Below are 23,797 nucleotides of genomic sequence, written 5' to 3' on the forward strand. Positions count from 1 at the left end.
GGTTGAGGGGAGGGTGAGAGAGATCGAGCGAGTGCGGCTTCAAACTGCAACAATTCAATCTCCATTTTGAACAATGCACCTCTTTCCTCTTGTAAATCCAGTTTTTTTGCCACTTGATGTGCCCTCTGTTTGGGGGGTCGGCGGGGCTGGGGGGAGACCGGAGCAGGATGCACAGTACAGGACTGAGCAAGGGGGGAGGGCAGAGGAGGTGGGGAAGGAGTCTGCGGCAACCGGGCTGAGTGGGTACCTGGAGTGCTGCTGTAGGTACTATGGCTCCTGAAGCTGCTTTCCATATAGTAACTGGCGTCGTCGTCGTCTTCCAGCTCCTCCGAGTAATCGGAGTCATCGTCGTCTTCCTCCATCTCATCCTCCTCATTGTCCTCAGACTCGTGGGTCTCCTCGGTGTGGCCGTCCTCTTCCTCCTCCTCGCTGTCGTGGTCATTGTGCACCACCTTGCTGATGGCCCTCAGGGCCACGATGGTCCCGGCCAGGTAGCCGCCCCCGCCTCCTCGCTCCCCGTCCCTACCCGGCCGCCGCCCGGGGGCGCTGGTGCTGCCGGGGAGGGATGGGAGAGTCGTGGGGGCGGGGGACCGGCGGCGGCGGCTTCCTCCGGCTACTGCTGCCCCTGCTGGGCGAGCTCAGCCGCGTCTTGGGGTCCATCTCAGCCTGGCCTGCGGCCCATCTGCCCCGGAGGCTACCGCGGTGCTGCGAGCGAAGACCCTCGATGGGTCCAGACGTGGGCCGTGGCGGCGGTGGCAGGGCTCCGCAGCGGGAGCCGCGGGCTGCTTGGGCGGCCTGTCCACCTGCCTCTCCGATTGGAGCCTAGGCAGGCGGGAGAAGGTAAAGCTGCGGGGAAGCGGCGGGCGCAGTGGGGGCGGTGGGCAGCGCTGGGGCGGGTGGGGAGGCCCGCGGTGCCCGGCGGGAGGGGCCCGGCCGGCGGAGGCGGCTGGAGGGAGAAGGCTCAATCAGAATTGCTGCGGCCCTACGCCGGATCGCCTTCTGCCGCTATCTTGTTTCTTCCCTCTACCAGAGCGGGGTCACGTGAGCTGCACCGCGGGAGAGCCTGGGACGCAGCGACGCTACGCGGCGGCGCTGCGGGGAGCGCGGGAGTGTGGAGTCCCGGGCGGGAGCCCGGAGCGCCCGCACTCCGCGCAGCGCGGCGCGGCTGGACTCCGGGCGCCGGTGGCGCGGCTGAGAGGGGCGTGCAGTTCGCGAAATGCCCCTTGTCAAAGGCCTTCGGAGACCACAGCCTCCGTCTGGAGCCCAAAGCCGGCCAGACCTCCTCCCCGCATCTCCCCTTCTGCGGCTGGGAGAGGAAGGCAGGGGAGCCCCCAGGTATCATTGCCCTCTCGCCCCATCGGGAAACTGATGCTGAAAGAGCCAGAGAGAGAAAGAAAAAAAAAGTCGCGGAGACGGGCCGCCCGAGCGACCGAAAGCACTGGGCAGCGCCAGCGACGGAGGGAAATTAGTTGGGGGAGACAAGCACAAGCCCCCAGAATTTAGGGAACTCCGAAGCTTGGAGCTGGAGTCCTGAAATTGACTCCGATGACAACCGCTGTGGGTCTGTGCCAGGAGCCACGCCCTGAGGGAAGGGCGTCCTAAGACCTGTTGCGTGGAATCCCCACTAGGAAAGCCTCAGTAAACTCCAGAATGCAACTACTGCACTTCCAATCTCCCGCCACCTTCCCAATGCCTTAGCTAGGACCTCGTTTGCCGTGGAAAAGAGGGAATCTTGTCTAAAACCTACTTCACGGTGTTACATGTTTGTATTATCGGGAAATAACCTTAATTTATTGACCTGACATGTCACTAGCTTTCAGCTTAGCCCAGGGGACGAATCATGATGACATTTCAGGCACCCTGAAACCTTATCACAGGGACTCAACCCTGAGTGGTTGAGGTCAGCTCTTCAGGTAAGAGAAAGGTTTTATAAACATATATTAATGTTTATGGAGATAAGTGACAACCAAAAGTAATTTTTTTTTTCTTTGAGACCGAGTCTCACTCTGTCGCCCAGGCTGGAGTTCAGTGGCGCGATCTCGGCTCACTGCAAGCTGCGCCTCCCGGGTTCACGCCATTCTCCTGCCTCAGCCTCCCGAGTACCTGGGACTACAGGTGCCCGCCACCATGCCCGGCTAATTTTTTGTATTTTTACTAGAGACAGGGTTTCACCGTGTTAGGCAGGATGGTCTCGATCTGACCTCATTATGGGGAGGCCCATCTCGGCCTCCCAAAGTGCTGGGTTTACAGGCGTGAGCCACCGTGCCCGGCCTCAACCAAAAAGTAATTTAAAGAAAAATAGTTGACCGGGCGCAATAGCTCACACCTGCAATCCCAGCCGGTTGAGAGACCAAGGCCAGACGATAGATTGAGATCAGGAGTTCGAGACCAGCCTGGGCAACATAGCAGGACCCTGTCTCTAGAAAAAAATTGAAAAATTAGCCGGGCATGGTGGTGCACACCTGTGGTTCCAGCTAGGCAAGAGGCTGAGGTGGGAGGATCCCTTGAGCCTGGGAGGTGGATGTTGCACTGAGCTGTGATTACACTGCTGCACTCCAGCCTCAGTGACAGAGCAAGACCCTGTCTCAAAATTTTTAAAAAAGAAAGAAAGAAAAATACTTAACAGGATTCTGTACATCAGATGACTTATTTCAACCTAGTTAGGAAAACAGAACACCTATGTGAGATGAAGATTAAAATATAGGCACAAATTGCCAACTAAATGCATTCAATACAATTTGGTTGAGCTCTAAGGGTGACAAATGTGTCTATGTCTCCAGGGACCAGGTAAGTAATGTAAGTCAATAAAGTAGGCAAGGTGAAGACCTAGGCCAATGGAAATGCCCATATTTTGTTTGAAGAGGGTGGCCAGGCGTGATGGCTCAGGGCTGTAATCCCAGCACTTTGGGAGGCTGAGGGGGGCAGATCACCTGAGGTCAGGAGTTCGAGACCAGCCTGGCCAACATGGTGAAACCCCATCTCTATTAAAAATACAAAAAAATTAGCCGGGCGTGGTGGTGCACGTCTGTAATCTCAGCTACTCGGGAGGCTGAGGCACAAGCATCACTTGAACGCAGGAGGCAGAGATTACAGTGAGCTGAGATCATGCCACTGCACTCCAGCCTGGGTCACAGAGCGAGACTCTGTCAAAAAAAAAAAAAAAAAAAAAGCAGAGGGGGAGATTTTGGGAGACTGAGTGAAGTGGGGGACTGGGGGACTGAGTGAAGCTGGTACCTGAGTGAGAGGTAGGCAGAGGGGCAGGCCAGCAGCAAGGCTGGGATAGGAAACCTGAAGCTTCCTCCCCAAGCTGAGAACTCAAAGAGGGAATGAAGTGATTCCAGGAAAACATACTAAGTTCCCACTGTATGTATACAGAACTTCCAACTAATTCAGTTCAAACAATAAATTCAGCATCTAAGATCACCAAACCCTTCAGAAGAAAAGCCACCATGACAGAGTGACAAAGAGTCCACAACAGACTCAACAGACAGCCAGCAGCACAGTCAACAATAAACTCCCAGAATTAGGTCCCCAAAGACTGTTAGAAACCAAAAAGAGAACAGTTATGATATGTAATGTTTTCAAAAATAAAAAAGTACAATCACAAAGATGAACTATCAAAGACAGATTATTAGGAATGAACAAATATGTATTTTTTTTGTTTTTATTTTGTTTTTTTTTTTTTTGAGACAGAGTCTTACTCTGTTGCCCAGGCTGGAATGCAGTGGTGTGATTACGGCTTACTGCAGCCTCAACCTTCCCAGGCTCAGATGATCCTCCCAACTCAGCCTCTTGAGTAGCTGGGACTACAGGCATGCACCACGCCACCTGGCTAGTTTTTAAACTTTTTGTAGAGATGTAGTTTGGCCATGTTGCCCAGGCTGATCTTAAACTTCTGGATTCAAGTGATCCATCCAATTCGGCCTCCCAAAAGGCTGGGATTACAGGCATGAGCCGCTGTGCAGGCCCCAAATAGATTTTTTAATAGTTTAGAAATGAAAAACAGGAGCTGGAGGCCATTATCCTTAGCAAACTAAAGCAGGAACAGAAAACCAAATACTGCATGTTCTCATAAGTGGGAGCTAAATGATGAGAACACACGGACACAGAGAGAGGAACAACAGATACTGTGGCCTATAGGAGGGTGGAGGGTAGGAGGAGGGAGAGGATCAGCAAAAATAACGAATGGGTACTAGGCTAGGCTTAGTATCTGGGTGACAAAATCATCTGTACAACAAACCCCCATGACACAAGTTTACCTATACAAACCTGCACATGCACCCCTGAACTTAAAGCTAAAAAAATCATAATAATTAAATCAGTAAATGAACAATCCTACTGATAAAATGTAGAATTTCATTTCATGTCATTTTATTTAGAATTTTATAAATCTTCAGTCATACCTGGGAGAGCGCTAAAGCACTGATTAAAAGCAAAAAACCGCCGGGCGCGGTGGCTCAAGCCTGTAATCCCAGCACTTTGGGAGGCCGAGACGGCGGATCACGAGGTCAGGAGATCGAGACCATCCTGGCTAACACGGTGAAACCCCGTCACTACTAAAGAATACAAAAAAACTAGCCGGGCGAGGTGGCGGGCGCCTGTAGTCCCAGCTACTCAGGAGGCTGAGGCAGGAGAATGGCATAAACCCAGGAGGCGGAGCTTGCAGTGAGCTGAGATCTGGCCACTGCACTCCAGCCTGGGAGACAGAGCGAGACTCCGTCTCAAAAAAATAAATAAATAAATAAAAATAAATAAATAAAAGCAAAAAACTAGAAATAATCTTTATGTCTCATTGGGAGCTGGTTAAAGAAAAACGGAATGTTATACAGTCTATACAAAGTAATACAGATCTGTATTTCAAGACTACAGTCACTCAGTATGCAACATAACAAATAAGAAGGCATTAATCATTGTTTTAAAGAGAAATGCAAAACACGACGAATGGGATTTCTTGGATAAATCTAGGTATCCTGGATATCTTTAAAGTTTGTTTTAAAGAGTCTGACTTTGAGATTTTATAAATATCTTTGAATAGTAATATTCTATTAGAATCTAATTATTTATAGTATATTTTCATAAAAGATCCTCCATACAAAAGGAACATTTGGATAAACAGAATCAAAAAAATTCTTTTTTATAATTTATATAGTAAAACTGATTTTGAAGTTAGGCCCTTGGATTTTTTTTAGTAAGCTTTTAAAAAAATGTAAAATGTCCTCCCCACTACTATCTATCTATCTATCATTTATTTATTTAGAGATGGAGCCTTGCTCTGTTGCCCAGGCTGGAGTTCAAAGGTGTGATCTCAGCTTACCACAACCTCCGCCTCCCAGGTTCAAGTGATTCTTCTGGCTTAGCCTCCCGAGTAGCTCGGCTTACAGGCACAGGCCTCCACGCCTGGCTAATTTTGTATTTTTAGTAGAGATGGGTTTTCACCATGTTGGCCAGGCTGGTCTCGAACTCCTGACCTCAAGTGATCCTCCCGCCTCAGCCTCCCAAAGTGCTGGGATTACAGGTGTGAGCCACCGTGCCCGGCCCCTACTACTTTTAAAAAAGTAACAGCTTATATTGTCAAGACATAGAAATGGCAACCTTGATAAAGTAATGAGTAATAGTACATTCCCTTGGTTGCCACCCTCAAAGGATTCTGAGCTCTATAACACAAAGTAAGACATTTTCATTATCATACTTTTACTTATACAGAATATCAAAGTAACCCACGACAAGCTAGGCACATCTCTGTTTGATTCAAATACACAATAAAGTCCTGAAAAAACAACCCTCTGTGGGTTGTTTTGGGGGGTTTGTTTTGTTTTGGAGGAGGGGGGCTGCTGTGCTTAACATAAAATATCCACATCCAGCAAATCCTTTGTATGTGAAACGTACAGAGTTGATTTCGAATTTAATTTAGAATTCAAGCTTTTTTCCAGTTTCAACTGGACTACTTGGTACCTTGCATCTATTCATTTAAAAAAAACTCAAAATAGGACCAAGCACGATGGCTCATGCTTTTAATCCCAGCACTTTGGGAGGCCAAGGTGGGCAGACTGTTTGAGCTCAGGAATTCCAGACTAGCCTGGGCAACACGGTGTAACCCCATCTCTACTAAAAATACAAAAATTATCGGGGTACAGTGGCGCATGCCTGTAGTCCCAGTTACTCAGGAGGCTGAAGTGGGAGGATGGCTTAAGCCCAGGAGGCAGAGGTTGTAGTGAGCCAGGACTGCACTACTGCTCTCCAGCCTGGACAGCAGAGCCAGATCCTGTCTCAAACAAAAGGGGAGGGAGGGAGGAAGGAAGAAAAGAATATTCCAAAAATTATGGGAAGTAACTAAATTCATTTGTGTGTCATTTCATCTTTTTGAAGTTAAAAGTAATTGACATTTTGGTTAGTAAATGCAACGTCTGCAGCTGAAATATACAAGTTTGGATATTTAAATTAGGGCCAGGCACAGTGGCTCATAATCCCAGCACTTTGGTAGGTCAAGGCAGGCAATCCCCTGAGATCAGGCATTCAAGACCAGACTGGACAACATGGCGAAACCCCATCTCTACTAAAAATACAAAAATCAGCTGCGTATGGTGGTGGCAAGCACCTATAATCCTAGCTACTCGGGGCTGAGACAGGAGAATCGCCTGAACTAGGGAGGCAGAGGTTGCAGTCAGCCAACATTGCACCACTGCACTCCAGCCTGGGCAACAGAAAAAGATTCCGTCTCAAAAAGATTAATTAATGAATTAATTAGGTTGTTTTCTACATTAAAATCAAATTTTACTAAGGAACACATAAAAGAACATTGAATACATTTAGGAGGTTAATTTTTTTTAAAGATTTTTTAAAGCTGAACCATAATTAAGAATATCAACCTATGATCCTTTTTTAAAGGGTATGCTTTCTGTTTTTCCCCAGGTCAATTTTCCTTTTTTAGCCTTTTTTTTTTTCTTTTTTTTTTTTTTTAGACGGAGTCTTGCTCTGTCACTCAGGTTGGAGTGCAGTGATGCAATCTCAGCTCACTGCAAGCTCCGCCGCCCAGGTTCACGCCATTCTCCCGTCTCAGCCTCCCGAGCAGTGGCGACTACAGGCGCCCACCACCACGCCCGAATAATTTTTTGTAGTTTTAGTAGAGATGGGATTTCACCGTGTTAGCCAGGATGATCTCGATCTCCTGACCTCGTGATCCGCCCATCTCGGCCTCCCAAAGTGCTGGGATTACAGGCGTGAGCCCCCACGCCCGGTCTTTTTTCTTTTTTTTTTGAGATGGAATCTCACTCTGTTGCCCAGGATAGAGTGCCATGGTGTGACTTTGACTCACTGAAACCTCTGCCTCCCACCTTAGCCTCTCGAGCAGCTGGGACTACACGAGTTTTCTCTCTCATTTTTTGAAATGGGGTCTTGCTTTGTCTCCTAGGCTGGAGTGCAGTAGTGCGACCAAGGCTCACTGTAGCTTCAACCTCCCTGGCTCAAGCAATCCTCTTGCCTCAGCCTCCAAAGCAACTGGACCACAGATGTGCTCCACCACAAACGGCTGAGTTTTAATGCTTGGTAGAGACGGGGTCTCTCTATGTTGCTCAGACTGGTCTCAAACTCCTGGGCTCAAGTGATCCTCCTGCCTCAGCCTCCCAAAGTCACCTGGGAACACAGGTGACAGCCACCTGCTTGGTACCCTAGGACAAGTTTCAAACTCCTAAAAGACCCATGTTTTTATTCCACTTTTTTTAAGGAGAAGCAGGAGAGGGTGGCTAGGGACTGGTGAGGGAGGGGAGAACTGAGGTGAGATTGCAGAGAAATAGGTAGGACTTTTTACTAAATGTCAAAACCGAAATAACTATCAGAAGAGTCAAACTTTTACATAAACTATTTTTAAAAGGTAAAAATTTCTTAAAAATCAAAGAAATCCTAGGTGAGACGGCTCTTTGATGGTCTAGAGTGCTTAAAATGCGTTCTTACCTGTTCACTCTTGGATCATGCCATGTGCTCACACCAGTCTGCGTTTGTAAGAAATATAGCTGGTCTTGTTGCGTTGTCCTCTGTTCTGTAAAACTAAGAAACACTGATAACAAAAACATTCAGAATGTCCGGATCAAAGACAGTTGTATACCTTAAGATGATACACTAATAGGGAAAAATATCCAAATTACAAATCTATTTTATTTATTATCAGAAAGGGCTTTACACATCATTTGTTCTGTCTCTTGGAAACAATTTTATAAATGATGAGGGCTATGGGCCAGCTATCTAAAGGCAAACTCAACTTATCATGTGGCTCAAGTACTGAATATGTTGCAATGGAAAACAAATCAAGATTGTCACAATACTAATAATTAAAAGATTTTAAATGATGTATAAAGGGCTCTGAGAAAGAGGCTGGTCAACATTTGGAAGATTTGAGGAGGAACTTCCAGAAACTTTCAGAGTTTGGAGATTGATAATGCTTCTTATGCCTAATTTTACATCAAAACTTCTGTTTTCTCTTTGCTAGACAAAGGTGAATTCTCAAGGTTGCATGTGAGCTCAAAGAGAGGCAAAGCAGATAAGATACTGGAGAGACATTCTATGTCATAAACAGATAGAGATGGAAAAATAGCCAAGTTAGAAAGAAGACGACTAAAGAGCAAGCGTGCACACGGGGGAGAAAACAGTCAAGGACAAAATGAACTCAAAGCCCTTGGGAAGGCAGAGGAAAGGCCAGGGTGAAGAGAACAATCTATACAAGGGTTTCTTTATGGTGGGTTTTGTTTTGTTTTGTCTTTTATAAAAAACGACAGAACCACTTTTCTTTAAATAAAATCTAATGAGAAACTTCAATACATAAAATAAAACTATTACTAATATTTATTAGTATAAATCTAATTTGTTTATAAACTTATAAAGTCAATAAATTTAAACTTTAAACTTTTAAAAATGATAAACATAAAATCATATTATTATAGAGGACAGCTATAATAATTTCAGCCTTGGTATCCACTTTATTTTTATGTTTTGGTTGTATAATTTTTAAAATTCAAATCACAGAAATATTATAAAAGTATAACCACTCCCACTCTAAAGAGCTTGCCTTATAATCTCCAAGAGAAATGGCAGGAGACAATTTCTTCTCAGGTCTGAACATTGATAATCACAGTTAAAATTTACTGTGCCAGACAATGTGCCAGCATTTCACATGAGATTAAATATCACTGATTTCTTGCAACAAACATAGATGGTTGATGCTATTATTTTCCCCTATAGAGGATAAAACTGAGGCTCAAAGAGGTTAAATAATGTGCTCAGTGTTACATGGCAAAGCCAGGATATGAACCTAGGTCTCTCTGTGTCTCAAGCCTATAATTTAATGATAGTGCTAAAAGTTAACCTTTGAGTCACAGCACAGTTAATGGACAAATTTTTTCAAATTAAAGAGTTAAAATACATTTAAAAATAAAATTAGAATCATGCATTTGCAGAAGTGTTTTTAAAAGTATTCTTCAGTAAAATAAAACTTATATGTGGCAATTCCCGATGTTGGTCATTAGGTGTCAACATCAATCTAAAGTGGTTTATCTACAGTCTGTTAAGAGGACAAGGATGTAGGTAACCTTGGTGAGCTTTTGGCAAGCAAGGAGAGGAAGTCAAGTTCACAGTACATACAAGTAGTCACAAGTTGGTATTAATTTAGAAACTTCTGTATTCTATTAGTAGAAGACTCATGTTATCTTCCACATGAAACTCTATAATCCAGAAATTTATATAAGATTGTAATCATTTTATACAAACATAGAAGTGACTCAATCATTTACAACAGTCCACTCACATAATCCAAAATTATAGACAGTACAAATATATGAGCATCAGCAGAAATATGCCTTTGAAATTATTTCTAAATATGTCTAAAAAATTACATCGTAAGTTGTACTTCAGATTACTGTTATCAGTGACAATACCACCTTACCTTTCTAGACAGTGCCTATTTACAAAATAGTCTCACTTCACCTCGTACGTGTGCTTCTCACACTACCTTTGTTATAAACTAGTCATCTCACTTCATGATAAAAGAATACAAATGCTGAGGCTGAATGACTAGCACAAGGTCAAACTGTTGGCTGGGTAGTTATCTACCACTTCAAAGACTTTTCAAAGTTGGGAGGTTTTATATTTATTTTCATGCAGAATCCCTAAGCCCAGATTAATAACTTTTTTCAAAGTTATTATTTCCTCAGCAAGCTGAAATCAGTAAACCATGTTTTATTTTTCCTTTGCCGGTTGTCATACCATAGCCTTCTGGTAGGTATGGAAGAATATGTAAACTTGTCCTGCTCATGTAATGTCTATGTCGTTGTGACCTGACTCTCCTCTCTGCCAGCCTGGGATCTGAAGACTGTCCACATGTTGCACCGTTTGTTCCACTAACTGGAGTGTTCTCATCAACAAAGCAGCTAAGAGGTCTGTCTGCCAGGGCTAGAATATTCGGATGCCAGTCTATTGAAAATTAACAAGGAAAAGACCTTTTCAATTTAGATATGAAAAGTAAAGTTCTCTAGACAATGTATGTACTGTAGTAACAATCACTTATCATATCTGAAAACAGAATGACTAATACAAGTATAGTGACTTCAAGAACTCTGAGTAAAAGCAAACCTGAAGTCTCTAAGCACCAAAGAAACACAAATGAAAAGCACGTCATCGACTATGTATTTAAATGACTTTATTTTAATGGCATTTGATATAAAATCCACATATATCTGTGGATGTGAGTACTGGCTTACAAAACACTGCCTGATCTAGCTACAGCCTCTCAGACCTGACTTCCCACCATTCTCTCCCCCACTCTGCTTCTGCCACACTCATATTCTTCCTGTTCCTTCAACTTGCCGAGGTCATTCCACCTGAATGAGCAGTTGCTCTTCCTTCCACCTGGCATATTCTTTTCTCCTACTCTCTCTAGGCCTGGCTGTTTTTTGTCATTCACATCAGCTTATTGTTTCCTCCTAAGAGGTTCTTCACACCTCCCAATCTAAAAAAGTCGCCCAGTCCTTTGACAACACATCACAAAAGGGAAGAAGACAGTTTGTCTCTTTAAGGAGCTTCCCGTCTACTTTTGCAGATCTTCCAAAATAAAAAATAATCAAGAGTTCATTCTTAAATTAACATGGTCGGGTGCAGTGGCTCACACCTATAATCCCAATAGTTTGGGAGACAGAGGCGGGTGGATCACTTGAGGTCAGGAGTTTGGACCAGCCTGGCCAACATAGCAAAACCCCATCTCTACTAAAAATACAAAAATTAGCCGGGCATGGTGGCGGGTGCCTGTAATCCCAGCTACTTGGGAGGCTGAGGCATGAGAATTGCTTGAACCCTGGGGGCAAAGGTTGCAGTGAGCCGAGATCGCACCACTTCACTCCAGTCTAGGCAATAGACTGGGACTCCATCTCAAAAAAAAAAAAATTCCTTGGCAGTTTAATATTAGATAAATTCCTTGGCGGTTTAATACTAGAAATGCAACTTGGCAACGTGAGCTAAGCTTTTACCTGAGAGTCATAATGTAAACACAAAACTTTGTGATCCAATGAGTTAAGCAATTAGTTCTCAAAAAATACAAGGAGGTGCAGCTAATGACAAGAATTTGGTATTTTATGCCTAGTGCCAGTCCTGCTCAAGAGGGGGGAAATAGGGAAAACAAAACACTGTACAAGATGGCAAATTTTTTTCTCACTTAAAAGAGTGGGGAGAGGGGCATTCAGCTACTTAGACTATTTGTTTTCGGTTACTTCAAAAGCAACTCTTTGCGGTTTCCGAAAATTATCTTGCATCCAAATGTCGTTATACAGTAAGTTCCATGAACTGACTATACTTGACATTCTTCAAGATTTAGTTCAGAGATTCCTCTGCTTATCCATTGAATTCATTCAATCATTTATTTTATTTTCATTTTATTTTATACTTTTGAGACTGAGTCTTGCTCTGTCACCCAGGCTGGAGTGCAGTGGCGCAATCTCGGCTCACTGCCACCTTCACCTCCTGAGTTCAAGCAATTCTCATGCCTCAGCCTCCTGAGTAGCTGGGATTACAGGCTCCCACCAGCATGCCTGGCGAATTCTCGCAGTTTTAGTAGAGATGGGGTTTCGCCATGTTGGCCAGGCTGGTCTCGAACTCCTGACCTCAAGTGACCCGCCCACCTCAGCCTCCCAAAGTGCTGGGATTACAGGCATGAGCCACTGCACCCGGCCCTGAATTTCCTTTTCAAAAATACAAAGTTTTCTCTTTTACATTATGACTCTCAGGTAAAAGCTTAGCTCACGTTGCCAAGTTGCATTTCTAGTATTAAACTGCCAAGGAATTTATCTAATATTAAACTGCCAAGGAATTTTTTTTTTTTGAGATGGAGTCCCAGTCTATTGCCTAGACTGCAGTTCAGTGGCATGATCTTGGCTCACTGCAATCTCCACCTCCTGTGGTCAAGTGATTCTTGTGCCTCAGCCTCCTGAGTAGCTGAGATTAGAGACGTGCACCACCACGCCTGGCTAATTTTTTTGTATTTTTAGTAGAGACGGGGTTTCACCATGTTAGCCAGGCTGGTCTTGAACTCCTGACCTCAGGTGATTCGCCTGCCTCTGCCTCCCAAAGTGCTGGGATTACAGGCGTGAGCCACCGTGCACGGCGGCTTACTTCAATCTAGTTAGGAAAACAGAACACATATGTGAAATGAAAAAATACAAGCACTAATTGTCAAATAAATGTATTCAATATACTTTGGTTGAGCACCAAGGGTGGCAAATGTGAATATGTGTATATGCCTCCACAGACCAGGTAAGTAAGGAAAGTCAACAAAGATGGCAAGATGAGGACCGTGGCCAATGGGAATGCCCCCCCCCCCTTTTTTTTTTTCACGATAAGAGTCTCACTCTGTCGCCCAGGCTGGAGTGCAGTGGTGCAATCTCTACTCACTGCAACCTCCACCTCCCAAGCTCAAGTGATTCTCCTGCCTCACCCTCCCGAGCAGCTGGGATTACAGGCGCCCACCAGCACGCCTGGCTAATTTTTGTATTTTTAGTAGAGACGGGGTTTCACTACGTTGACCAGACTGGTCCCGAACTCCTGACCCCAAGTGACCTGACTGCCTCGGCCTCCCAATGTGCTAGGATTATAGGCGTGAGCCACTACTCCTGGCCCTTAGATGTGTCTTGTGCTTTGCGTGCAAGTGTGTGTTACTAATGGACTTCTTTTGTAAAATAATTTTATTATACAAGAAAATAGGCCGGGCGCGGTGGCTCAAGCCTGTAATCCCAGCACTTTGGGAGGCCGAGACGGGTGGATCACGAGGTCAGGAGATCGAGACCATCCTGGCTAACACGATGAAACCCCGTCTCTACTAAAAAATACAAAAAACTAGCCGGGCGATGTGGCGGACGCCTGTAGTGCCAGCTACTCGGGAGGCTGAGGCGGGAGAATGGCGTGAACCCGGGAGGCGGAGCTTGCAGTGAGCTGAGATCCGGCCACTGCACTCCAGCCTGGGCGACAGAGCGAGACTCCGTCTCAAAAAAAAAAAAAAAGAAAAAAAAGAAAATAATTAGTGTGTATGTATTTTATATATATATATTTTTAGACAGCATCTCCTCTCAGGATGGAGTTCAATGGCTCGATTCCAACTCATGGCAACCTCCACCTCCCGGGTCAAGTGATTCTCCTGTTCCAGCCTCCTGAGTAGCTGGGATTACAGGCACCTGTCACCATACCTGGCTAATTTTCATATTTTTAGTAGAGATGGGGTTTCACCATGTTGGGCAGGCTGGTCTTGAACTTGGCCCCCCAAAATGCTGGGATTACAGGCATGAGCCACCACCTCAGGCCAAGTATATTCTTTTGATTTTAAAAATTAAAATATTGTAAAATTAAAACCCAAACTACAATGAGATGTCACTTCTCATTCACTAGCATGGCTATATTTGTTTAAAAAAAATAAAAAGTGTTGGGGAGGATTTGGGGAAACTGGAACCATTATATATTGTTAGCGAGAATGTAAAACCATGTAGCACTATGGAAAATGCTTTGGCAGTTACTCAACAAGTTAAACTTAGAGCTACTACATGACCCAGTAATTCTCTTCATACATATATAGTCAGAAGAACTGCAAACAAATGGTCATACAGAAACACATGCACATATGTATACAGCAGCATTATTCTCAATGACCAAAAGGTGGAAACAACCTACATGTGCATTAACTGATGAATGGAGAACACAAATGTGATTGATCCATACAACGATATATTCTTCAGCCTTGAAAGGAAGGAAATTCTGACGCATTACAACATGGAGAACCCTTGAGGGCGTTATGCCAAGAGAAATAAGCCAGTCACCAAAGGAGAAATACTGTGTGATTCCACTCACATGAGGTACTCAGAGTGGTCAGATTCATAGAAACAGAAAGTAGAAGGGTGGTTACCATGGGCTGGGAGGAGAGAATGGGGAGTTAGTGTTTAATAGGTCCAGAGTTTCAATTTGGGACGATGAAAAAGTTCTGGAGATTTGTTGTACAACAATGTGAATGTTCTTAACACTACTGAATAGTACACTTAAAAGTGGTTAGAGACAACCAGGTGTGGTAGCTGATGCCTGCAATCCCAGCACTTTGGGAGGCTGAGGTAGGAGGACCACTTGAGTCCAGGAGTTCAAGACCAGCCTGGGCAACATGTCAAGACCCTTTCATTACAAAAAATACAAAAATTAGCCAGGCATGTTGGCATGTGCCTATAGTTCAGCTACTTGAGAAGCTGAGCAGGAGGATCACTTGAGCCCAGAAGGCAGAGGTTGCAGTGAGCTGAGATTGCACCACGGCACTCCAGCCTGGGTGACAGAGCCAAACTTTGTTTTAAAAAAAAAAAATATATATATATATATATAGTTTCACAGTGGCTTATTCCTGTAATCTCAACACTTTGGGAGGCCTTTAAGGCAGGAGGATGCCTTGAGCCCAGAAGTTTGAGGCTGCAGTGAGCTGTGATTATGCCATTGTACTCCAGCTTGGGAGACAGAAACAGACTTTGTCACAAACATAGATTAAGTAAATTTCTTTTATTTTCTTTCTTCTTCTTTTTTTTTAAAGACAGGGTCTCACTCTTTCACCCTGTCACCCAGGTTGAGGTGCAACAGCTCAATCTCAGCTCACTGCATCCTCCGCCTCCCAAGTTCAAGCGATACTCCCAACTCAGCCTACCAAGTAGCTAGGACTACAGGTGCACACCACCATGCCTGGCTAATGTTTTTTGTGTATTTTTTGTAGAGATGAGGGTTTTGTCATGTTGCCCTTTTTTTTTTTTTTTTTTTGTAGAGATGGGAGTTTTGTCATGTTGCCCTAACTCCTGGGCTCCAGCGATCCACCCACCTCAGCCTCCCAACATGCTGGGATTATAGGTGTGAGCCATTGCACCCGGCCAATTTTTTCCTTTTACTGTATCTGTGGTTCCACAACTTCCTTTTTTCCCCTGTTCTCTATGGACCTTCTACTTCATTTGGACTCTGCTTAGATTGGCCTAGTTTTCTCTTTAATCAAATCTTCAGGAAGCAATTTATTACATTAATAATGATCTAACAAGCTTTATTTTTATCACTGTTAAAAATCCTTGTTTTGAGTAACACAACCACAAAGTAAAGAATGTTATCATTGATTTAACCAGTAAAAAACAATACTTAACAATAAAATTTTTCAAACATGGCTCCAGGCCATCGAGACGACTTAGCTTGGGCTCAAGTTATCTTCCTTTGATGCCCTTCTCTTCTTTGAATGAATCTGTTTTGGAAGAAAACACAATTAAGATTGTCCATCACAACAACCACTATCTCCAAATCTGTATTCATTCCTTTTATTCATTATAAGTCTCATCTACCTGATGAGATAACTTTTTTGAAGACAGGAATTGTATGCTGTTCAACAGAGCTTTGATTCTTCCACAGTTCAGTCATCCTTGCTATCTTGCGGGGGACTGGTTCTAGGATACCGCCCCCACACCATACCAGAATCTGTGGATGCTCAATCCCTAATATATAATGATGCAGTATTTGCATATAACTAACACACATCCCCCCAAATCCTTTATTCACTTACTTAGAGATAGGATCACCCTCTGTCGCTCAGGCTGGAGTGCAGTGTCACAATCACAGCTCACTGCAGCCTCAACCTCCTGGGCTCCAGTGATCTGCCCACCTCAGCCTCTTGAGTAACTGGCAATACAGGGGTATACCACCACACCTGGCCAATTTTTTATTTTTATTTTTATTTTTAGTAAAGATAAGGTCTCACTATGCTGCCCAGGTTGGGCTCCCAAAGTGTTGGGATTACAAGTGTGAATCGCCGTGCCTGGTCCCATGTACTTTAAGTCATCACTAATAAAATGTATCGATATTGTACAATGGTGAGAGTTGTTATACTTTCTATTTGTATTTTCGTTTCTTTTTTCAAGTATTCAGCCTCATCCAGTTGAATCTGAAGATGTGGACCTGCTGATGAAGAGGGCTGACTGTATCTAACTTAGGGTCTTGCGTGTAGCTGGCACTTAATACATTCTATTGACTGTTTTAGCTAACATTCAACGGACAATTCCTCATAAAAAAAAACTCTTAAAAGTAGGAGGGAAAAAAAGGAAACCCGAGTCCTTCCTCTAAAGTGGCTGGAAAACCAGCCAGGGGCAACATTAAAAAAAAATTTTTTTTTTAAATTAGCTGCCTGCCTGTAGTCCCAGCAACTCTGGAAGCTGAGGCAGGAGGATCCCTTAAGCCCAGGAGTTTGAGGTTACAGTTAGCTAGATCACACCATTGCTCTCCAGCCTGGGTGACAAGGCCCTGAGAAAGAAAAAAAAAAAGAAAGGAAAGGAAAACGGAAAGGAAAGAATATAAGTATTGAAAAGGAAGAGACAAAACTATCATTATTTGCATATGAAATGATAAATGTTAGACAGCCAAAGAAGCCTAAGAGAATCAACTAAGATTTTAGTGGAAGTAATATGAGGATTCAGTATGGTGGCTAGAAACAAAATCAAGAGAGCAGCACACAAATCTCAAATATTTTCAGATGTACCACCAATTAGAAAATGGAAGAAAGATCCCATTTACAATGGCAATGCAAATGTATGAAGTATTTAGGAACAGAAATACAAAGATCTTTTATCTAACAAAAGATGTGTAAGATCTACATGATGGAAACCCTAAAACTCTTTTGAAAGACATTAACAAGAAATGAACACATGACATGAGATAGTTCATTCCTAGAATGTTGTACAGATATCAATTCTCAAATTAATCTACAAATTTAATGTAATCCTATTAAAATCCCAAGACAGTTTTTGGTGGTGGCTGTTTTTGAGACAGGGTCTCACTCTGTTGCCCAGGCTAGAGTGCAGTGGTACGACCAGAGCTCACTGCATCCTCGACCTTCCGGACTCAAGCAATCCTCCCACTTCAGCCTCTCATATGGTGTCCAAGAAATGGTGACAAATCTCACAAAGAGACTAGGCTCAGGAGGGCCGGAATAGTCAGGGAAGGTTTCAAGCATGATGATGAACTTGAGTTGGCTTTGGTGAGATTCATGGGACTCCCACAGGCAGAGTGAAATAAGGGCATTTTAGATGGACAAACACACAGACAAAAGCAGAAATGCGGATGGTGTGACTGGGGTATGGTAAGGGGCTACTCTGGCTGGAATGGAGGGCTGCCACAATAATGGAAATGGTAAATGAGGCAAATAAGGTTGGACTGGTAGCATAGCGTCAAGGGTGCCAGCTTATTAAATCACTTCCAATATGCTAGCACTGGCCTGTTGGGAAAAGTAATACATCACGTAATCGAACAAAAGGCAAACAGAGGCAAGCTCCAGGAATGGGCACTATGAACAGGACTCGCCCCAGAGTAGCCATATGTAGGCTTTAGATATGTTGATGCAGGTTGAGCATCTCTGATCCGAGGGGGAATGTCTCACATGGTCTCCAAGAAATGGTGACACATCTCACAGAGGGCCTAGGCTCAGGAGGGCTGGAGTATGAGACAGTCCCCCTCCCCTGCGAACTTAAAAATGTGGCCAACAATTTTTTTAAAAGATGGCTACCCTGTAGCGCTTTAACTGGACCTATTTAGACAACGCCTTACACACTGGAGAAGGATGATACTGTGTGAACCTAGTAAGTCTACAAGACAATACTTCTCTCTATTGGCTGTCTCCTTCCTTTCCAGGGTGATGACAACTCCGTGAGGTGGAGATTATACATCTCTCATCATTTCAGCAACAAGGAAATAAATGAGTGGCAGAGTAAGGGTGACTTGGTGAGTACATCTAGTTGTTGACGTCATTTTGGGAGGGAGAAATTTTGCTATTATATCAACTTAACTTCTTAAAATAATCTAGTGAGATTCACTTGTTTTCAATTCACAGAGCTCTCCTGGAAGTGAGGATCCTTTAAAAACCCTGGGATATACACTACAGTAAAAGAACAAAGCATATCTCAACCTTAAACGACTGAAGAAGAATGTCAAGTAGCAGCAGGTGGGAAAGCGGCTTTGGTTTTGAGTTTGTGAGCTCTGAATCCACACAAAGACAGGACTGCATTCTGAAAACCTGAATTAATTATTGTCCTTACCTCAATGAGGCAGAAAATTGTAATAAAAATAATCAGTGTTACAGTCACACATATTGCCAAGATGAGTTTGTTGTTATAGCCATATCCTGGAACTTCTTTTGTGAGCTAAAAAAAAAAGGAAAGATTAATTAAAAAAAAAAAAAACCAGAATGAAAACTAACTTTTCAAAACCCCAGTATTCCAGGTGAGTAGCTTACAGGTTCTTATTTATTTTTGTCTCAACAAAATAAAGGTCTCACTGTCACCCAGGTTAGAGTACACTGTTGTGATCACAGTTTACTACAGACTTGACCTCCCTAGGCTGAGGTGATCCTCCGACCTTAGCCTCCCAAGTAGCTGGGACAGGCATGTGTCACCATACCCAGCTAATTTTTGTATTTCTTGTGGCAACAGGGTTTCATTATGTTGGCCAAGCTGGTCTGAAACTCCTGACCTCAAGTGATCCACCCACCTTGGCCTCCCAAAGTGCTGGGATTACAGATGTGAGCTACCACCCCCAGCCTACAGTTCATCTTGTGCACTAATCTATTTCACTCTCCAAATAAGTCAAGTGGGAGATCACCATCATGGCCAAAGTTACATGACCAAGACAAGCTATGGCCTGGGCGTCCCGGGTTCTCCTGTGTGGGCACTTTCCTGGCATATGCTAGATGATGGGAAATCTGGGTCTTATGTTTCTGTGTGGTCCTCACCTCACTCAACCTCTGCTCTTTCTGTTCACTCTGGGCTTCCATGCTCTTATTAATATAGTTCTCAGTTTTCCACTGTTCCGTATCCCATTCTGCCTTGGACGCCTTTACTTCCTGCTGCTCACTGAGAAGCTTCATCAGGAGGCCTGTCCTGAAGATGAGCTTGGCACAGGTCAGTTGAACATGGGTGTCAGAGCAGTCCATCTTCAAGGTCCGGATAACATGAGAAATGAACCTTCTCACATCCTCGCTGGGGATGAGGGACCGTAGCTGCTCGGTTAGCTGAATTTCAAACTGATCACCTGGGGATGAGAGCAACGGGTAATTGAAGCTTTTGGGCTCGGGGGACAGGCCAGTGCCCACGTTGTTGTATTTCCATTTTGTCTCAGTTTGCTTACCAGTTGGCCCTAAGTTGAACGCAGTCCCAGCAGAATCTGCCTCAGGAGGAGGATTGTAGGTTGTGTTTTCAGAGATGGTGCCTTCTGGCATAGTAGTGTCTTCCATAAAAACATTTTCTTCAAAGGCATTTCTTGCAGCTGTGTCTTTTACATTAGTGTTTTCTATAAAACGTTCTGAAGGAGCAAATCCTTCCAGAAAAGGGTTTTGTTGAAGACTCAGGTCTCCTAAGGATGAAAAAGCCCCCTGTGAATCTATGAGGCTCTTCGCTGCAGACAACAGCGGCCTGTTAGCGAGCATCAGTCTATCGAGATAACCTTCCTTTCTCAACTTCCTAATCATTTTGGTCTTGGGTGTTCTGTGGGCCACACGGGAGCCAGTTTTATGAAAGCGGTATTTTTTTCTGGAAGGTTTAGCAGCCTTCATTGTTTTAACTCTAGCCTTTGCATTTTCTAAAATGAAAATGGCGTGGGTTAAGTCTTTTGATCTGTCTCTGACCTCAGGTAGGGCTTTTGCAGGGGTGGAGGCAGAAGGCTCGCCCATGGAGAAGGGTTTCAGCACAGAAGACACTGCTGCGTTAAGCTCTTGGGTGAACGAAGGCTTGGTGTAGACGGTGTTTTCCACTAACTTCTCGGGCCCCTGCTCTGTGTGAGGCTGTTCCAGCTCCCTTGAGACCGGGCTCCCGAGCCTTTTTTCTTGGGCAGCGCTCTCCACAAATGCCTGCGCACCCTCTTCCCTCCTGGTGCTCTGCTTTCCCACCTCTTTGAAGTGCCTTTTCTGGATGCTCCTTGGGCCCGTGAGGACTCTGTTCACTCTCTGCAGGTTGTTGCCTACACTTTGAATCTTTGCCAGGCTGTTTTCCTGTGGTTGGACAGTTTCTAATTTCTTTTCAAATAATTGGCGTTTAGATTTGTTACCTAGAAGGCTGGACTGCATAAGCATGGCAGTTTTTTCTTCCCTTTTAACTTCATTGATTTTTTCTTGTTTTTCTGCATCTAGTATCTTTTCTAGCAAATATAGCTTTCTCAATTTATTTTCATAAGTTGAGATGTTGGATGCAGGTTGAAGAGAAGGGCTGTTTGTATTGTTTTCCAAAATACTCAGGGGCCTATCGCGATCTTGCACATTTGCAAAAAGCAGTTTAGTGAACGGTAACAATATTGATTCCGCATCTAGATTTCCTGCTGAGAAATAAGGCAAGATATAACTTAGTGCACTGATAACTTCATTCTCATCATTGGTGTCTAGCTGCTCACTCCCAAAGCTGGAGAAGTTGATGCCACTCCTGTCTAAGGGCACCTCCGGCTCAATAGTCAGCTCAGTGCTCGTGTGCTTCTTCCGGGCTTGTAACACCTTCATGAACGCTCCTTCTGGATTCCCTACAGATGCTTCTTCAGCTGTGAAAAAAGAAGAGACTGCTTTGATCATGAAAGATGATGGGACAGCATGCATCAGTTCACAGCTGTACGCGCCAGTCACACAGAGTAGGAATCAGCAAACATTCGAGTGCCATTCAGAGAGGAGAAACACACACCCAATCCTAAACCTACGAAATGGCAACAACAAGAGGAGGAAAAGACATCTTTTGAAAACATGGAACATTCCATAGTGTGACACAGAGTAAGTCTGCTTAGGATTATTCCGTTGATCCCCAGGGGCCAGTTGCCCAGTGCTCAGTCAAAGCCCAAGGTGGAAGACAAGTGCTTCCCTGATGAGCTGGCCTCTCTGCAGACTGCTCCGTACCCTGTGCTGTCCTGCCTCACATGCAGAGAGAGTACAAGGCTCCCTCTCTCCTCGTGCTCGGTGTACCCGTGTTCTTGCTACCATCACAGCTGAATGCAGTGAAAGGCGGTCCTCTGAGAGGAGTAGGGTGGAGATGCTAACGTGGAGAGCCCCTCCCATTGCTGATAGATTCTCATCTGGCACACGCTCCACCCACCCACCCCATTCTCTGCTCCCACATATCGCAGCCCCATCACAGAAGACGTGACATGGAAAAACACTGTGTCCACCCTAGTTCCTTTCTTAAATGTGGGCAATGATCCAGGGTGTAGGTTAAGAGATTTTTAATTTGCCAGATGGTATGCCTATGTTGTTAAATATACAATGAATCTATAGTATGACAGCAGTTTCTGGATAAACATTACTTGAGGTCCCAAAATGCAGAAGGGAAAAAGCAACTTTTGTCAGATGCCTACTTTGCTTTCATTTCATCTCTAATATTCTGGATTGGGAACCATCCAAAGCTTCTGACTGCATGAAGGTCAAGTGTGCCAGTGTGCAGCTGGCTTTCTTTTCCAGAATTAAAAGTATTTTGGGTGGTGCTGAGGGTCAGAGGAAGAAGTAAAGATGGTGAGAAAGGAGAAACACGGGCTTGGGGAGAACCCAGAATTGGGACAGAAGACCTGGCACTAGGCTACAGCACTTAGCACCTCTGATCTTGTTTTTCCTCATCTGTAAAAGGAGATTACCAATGCTTTTCTGCCCACCTCCTGGGGAGAAGGGAACAGTTTAATTGGTTTAAAAAAAATTTTTGAAAAATAAGCAACATTGTCTTCATATAAGTAGCCAAGCATTATTAATTATCCACCCCATATTACTGGTAGATACCAGTTTTCAAGCTATCTGTACATGAAAGCAGTCACATTTTAGAAGTCATGAAGTTGGTGCTAATAAACCTAATCTACAGAAAAACTCTTGAAGCACTTGCGTATTTGTTCTGTGAATGAAAAGGTTTGAGATTCAGAGCAAGTTCAGCGTTCGATGGTCTAAGCATGGAAAAGCCCTCCATTTCATTAGAAGAGCCAGGTAGCAATTTCTGGTTATGGAACCAGAAGCTCTCCGGCTTCAAATAAAACAGCATCACCTGTACTCTTATAAAATTGCATAAACAAAAACAAAACCAGATCTACATATGTCCTAAAATGCAGAGAGTACTTGAGATCTCATGCATATAAAACCAGCTTACACAGTACATTGCACTATATGAAGAAATTATCACTGGGGGCAAAGCACCAAGCAGAGAGCACAGTACACAGTGTGTGGATGTTAATGTTATTCCCTAGTCTTCCCATTCCTTTCTCCTGGTCTTTTATGCATAGGGAAGAGTTCCATTATTAAATTTTGTAATAGTAACTGAGAACCTAACTCTCAGCAAGGGAGGAGTTCACAAGTTGAGGGACTTTAAATCTGAATGAGTAAATCAATTATATCATTAGCTTAAATTTTTATCATCAATTAAAAATAAAAAATTTAAAAACAAATGCTTAAAATAATGTAACAATTGATCACCAGGCAATTTGGACTCACGACAATGTATGGTGTTTGTCAGACATGCACTGTTGCAATGCAGCTTGACTGTCTTGCAGACAGCCTCAATGATGTTTTTAAATTGGCAGAGGCAGCAGGCCATACGGCTAGGTAAGATCCTACAGATGAAAACACAAAACAATAAATTAGTGGTAAAGCAGTTACTTGAGAAGGTAAAGGAGGCAGGCCAACACTACCACAGGGCTGGGCAAAAAGGTGTTATTGAGTCCTGGGGACTGAACCGTTGGGTAGGAACTAGAAGGCCAATAGGAAGGAGGACAGAGGTGCCCAACCAAAGGGTAAGCATGGCAGTGAGTATGGTATGCCTAGAATAAAGGTGGTTGGGATTAGAATTGGGTGACACTGATCAGTAGTTTAATTCAGAAGTATCTCTTCCCAACTCAAAAGTCTCACTTTGGGCTGAAAGTACACAGGAAGAAGGTAGACTTCTAAGAAGAATCTGAATAAGCCCCCAACTTCTGGAGGCCCTTTCTCAATTCCTGTTGGGAATGAGAAATATTATAAATTACTCTGGGCATTAAAAATAGCTCAGTTTAACCTGGATTATGGGGTTAAAAAAATAATGGAGATTGCATTGGCCAAATCTGCACAATTTGAGGATTCAAAAGAGTAACAACAATAAGTTACAACATAATATATAAAAAATCCATGAAGACTGATATTAAAAACGAGGGGGAGTTGTTCTTTAACGAAATAATGCTAGCTAATAAATGTAGAAGGAATGACAGAATTTTTTAAAGTGTCACCTTGCAACCACCAATGTAATAAAAATTGATTCAGACA

At 43.8% G+C, this 23,797-nt stretch overlaps 2 protein-coding genes across 2 annotated transcripts in view; one reads left to right on the forward strand and one right to left on the reverse strand.

Annotated features, from left to right (window-relative positions):
• Window positions 1-23,797, reverse strand: part of LOC103243250 (leucine-rich repeat-containing protein 37A3-like) — a 57,768-nt gene that overhangs the window by 16,461 nt on the left and 17,510 nt on the right. Inside the window, 3 exon segments of the mRNA XM_073005188.1 lie at window positions 18,600-18,704; window positions 19,292-21,081; window positions 22,994-23,112. Coding sequence (XP_072861289.1) covers window positions 18,600-18,704; window positions 19,292-21,081; window positions 22,994-23,112 — 2,014 coding nt within the window.
• LOC103243249 (uncharacterized) lies at window positions 270-18,646 on the forward strand. Its single transcript, XM_073005599.1, has 4 exons — window positions 270-840; window positions 1,031-1,335; window positions 18,196-18,285; window positions 18,395-18,646. The coding sequence occupies exons 1-4, from the start codon at window positions 270-272 to the stop codon at window positions 18,446-18,448; spliced, it is 1,020 nt and encodes a 339-aa protein (XP_072861700.1). The 3' UTR covers window positions 18,449-18,646.

The sequence above is a fragment of the Chlorocebus sabaeus genome, chromosome 16 (genome assembly GCF_047675955.1).
Source record: "Chlorocebus sabaeus isolate Y175 chromosome 16, mChlSab1.0.hap1, whole genome shotgun sequence".
In the NCBI taxonomy this organism is placed as follows: Eukaryota; Metazoa; Chordata; class Mammalia; order Primates; family Cercopithecidae; genus Chlorocebus; species Chlorocebus sabaeus.

What these genes read in the sequence shown, in the direction of transcription:
- LOC103243249 (XM_073005599.1), top strand. Translation starts at nt 270, where the DNA reads ATGGCTCCTGAAGCTGCTTTCCATATAGTAACTGGCGTCGTCGTCGTC. An exon ending in GCCTAGGCAGGCGGGAGAAG is followed by an intron (nt 841 to 1,030) that starts GTAAAGCTGCGG and finishes TCCCTCTACCAG; the next exon opens with AGCGGGGTCACGTGAGCTGC. An exon ending in GGCAGAGTAAGGGTGACTTG is followed by an intron (nt 18,286 to 18,394) that starts GTGAGTACATCT and finishes TTCAATTCACAG; the next exon opens with AGCTCTCCTGGAAGTGAGGA.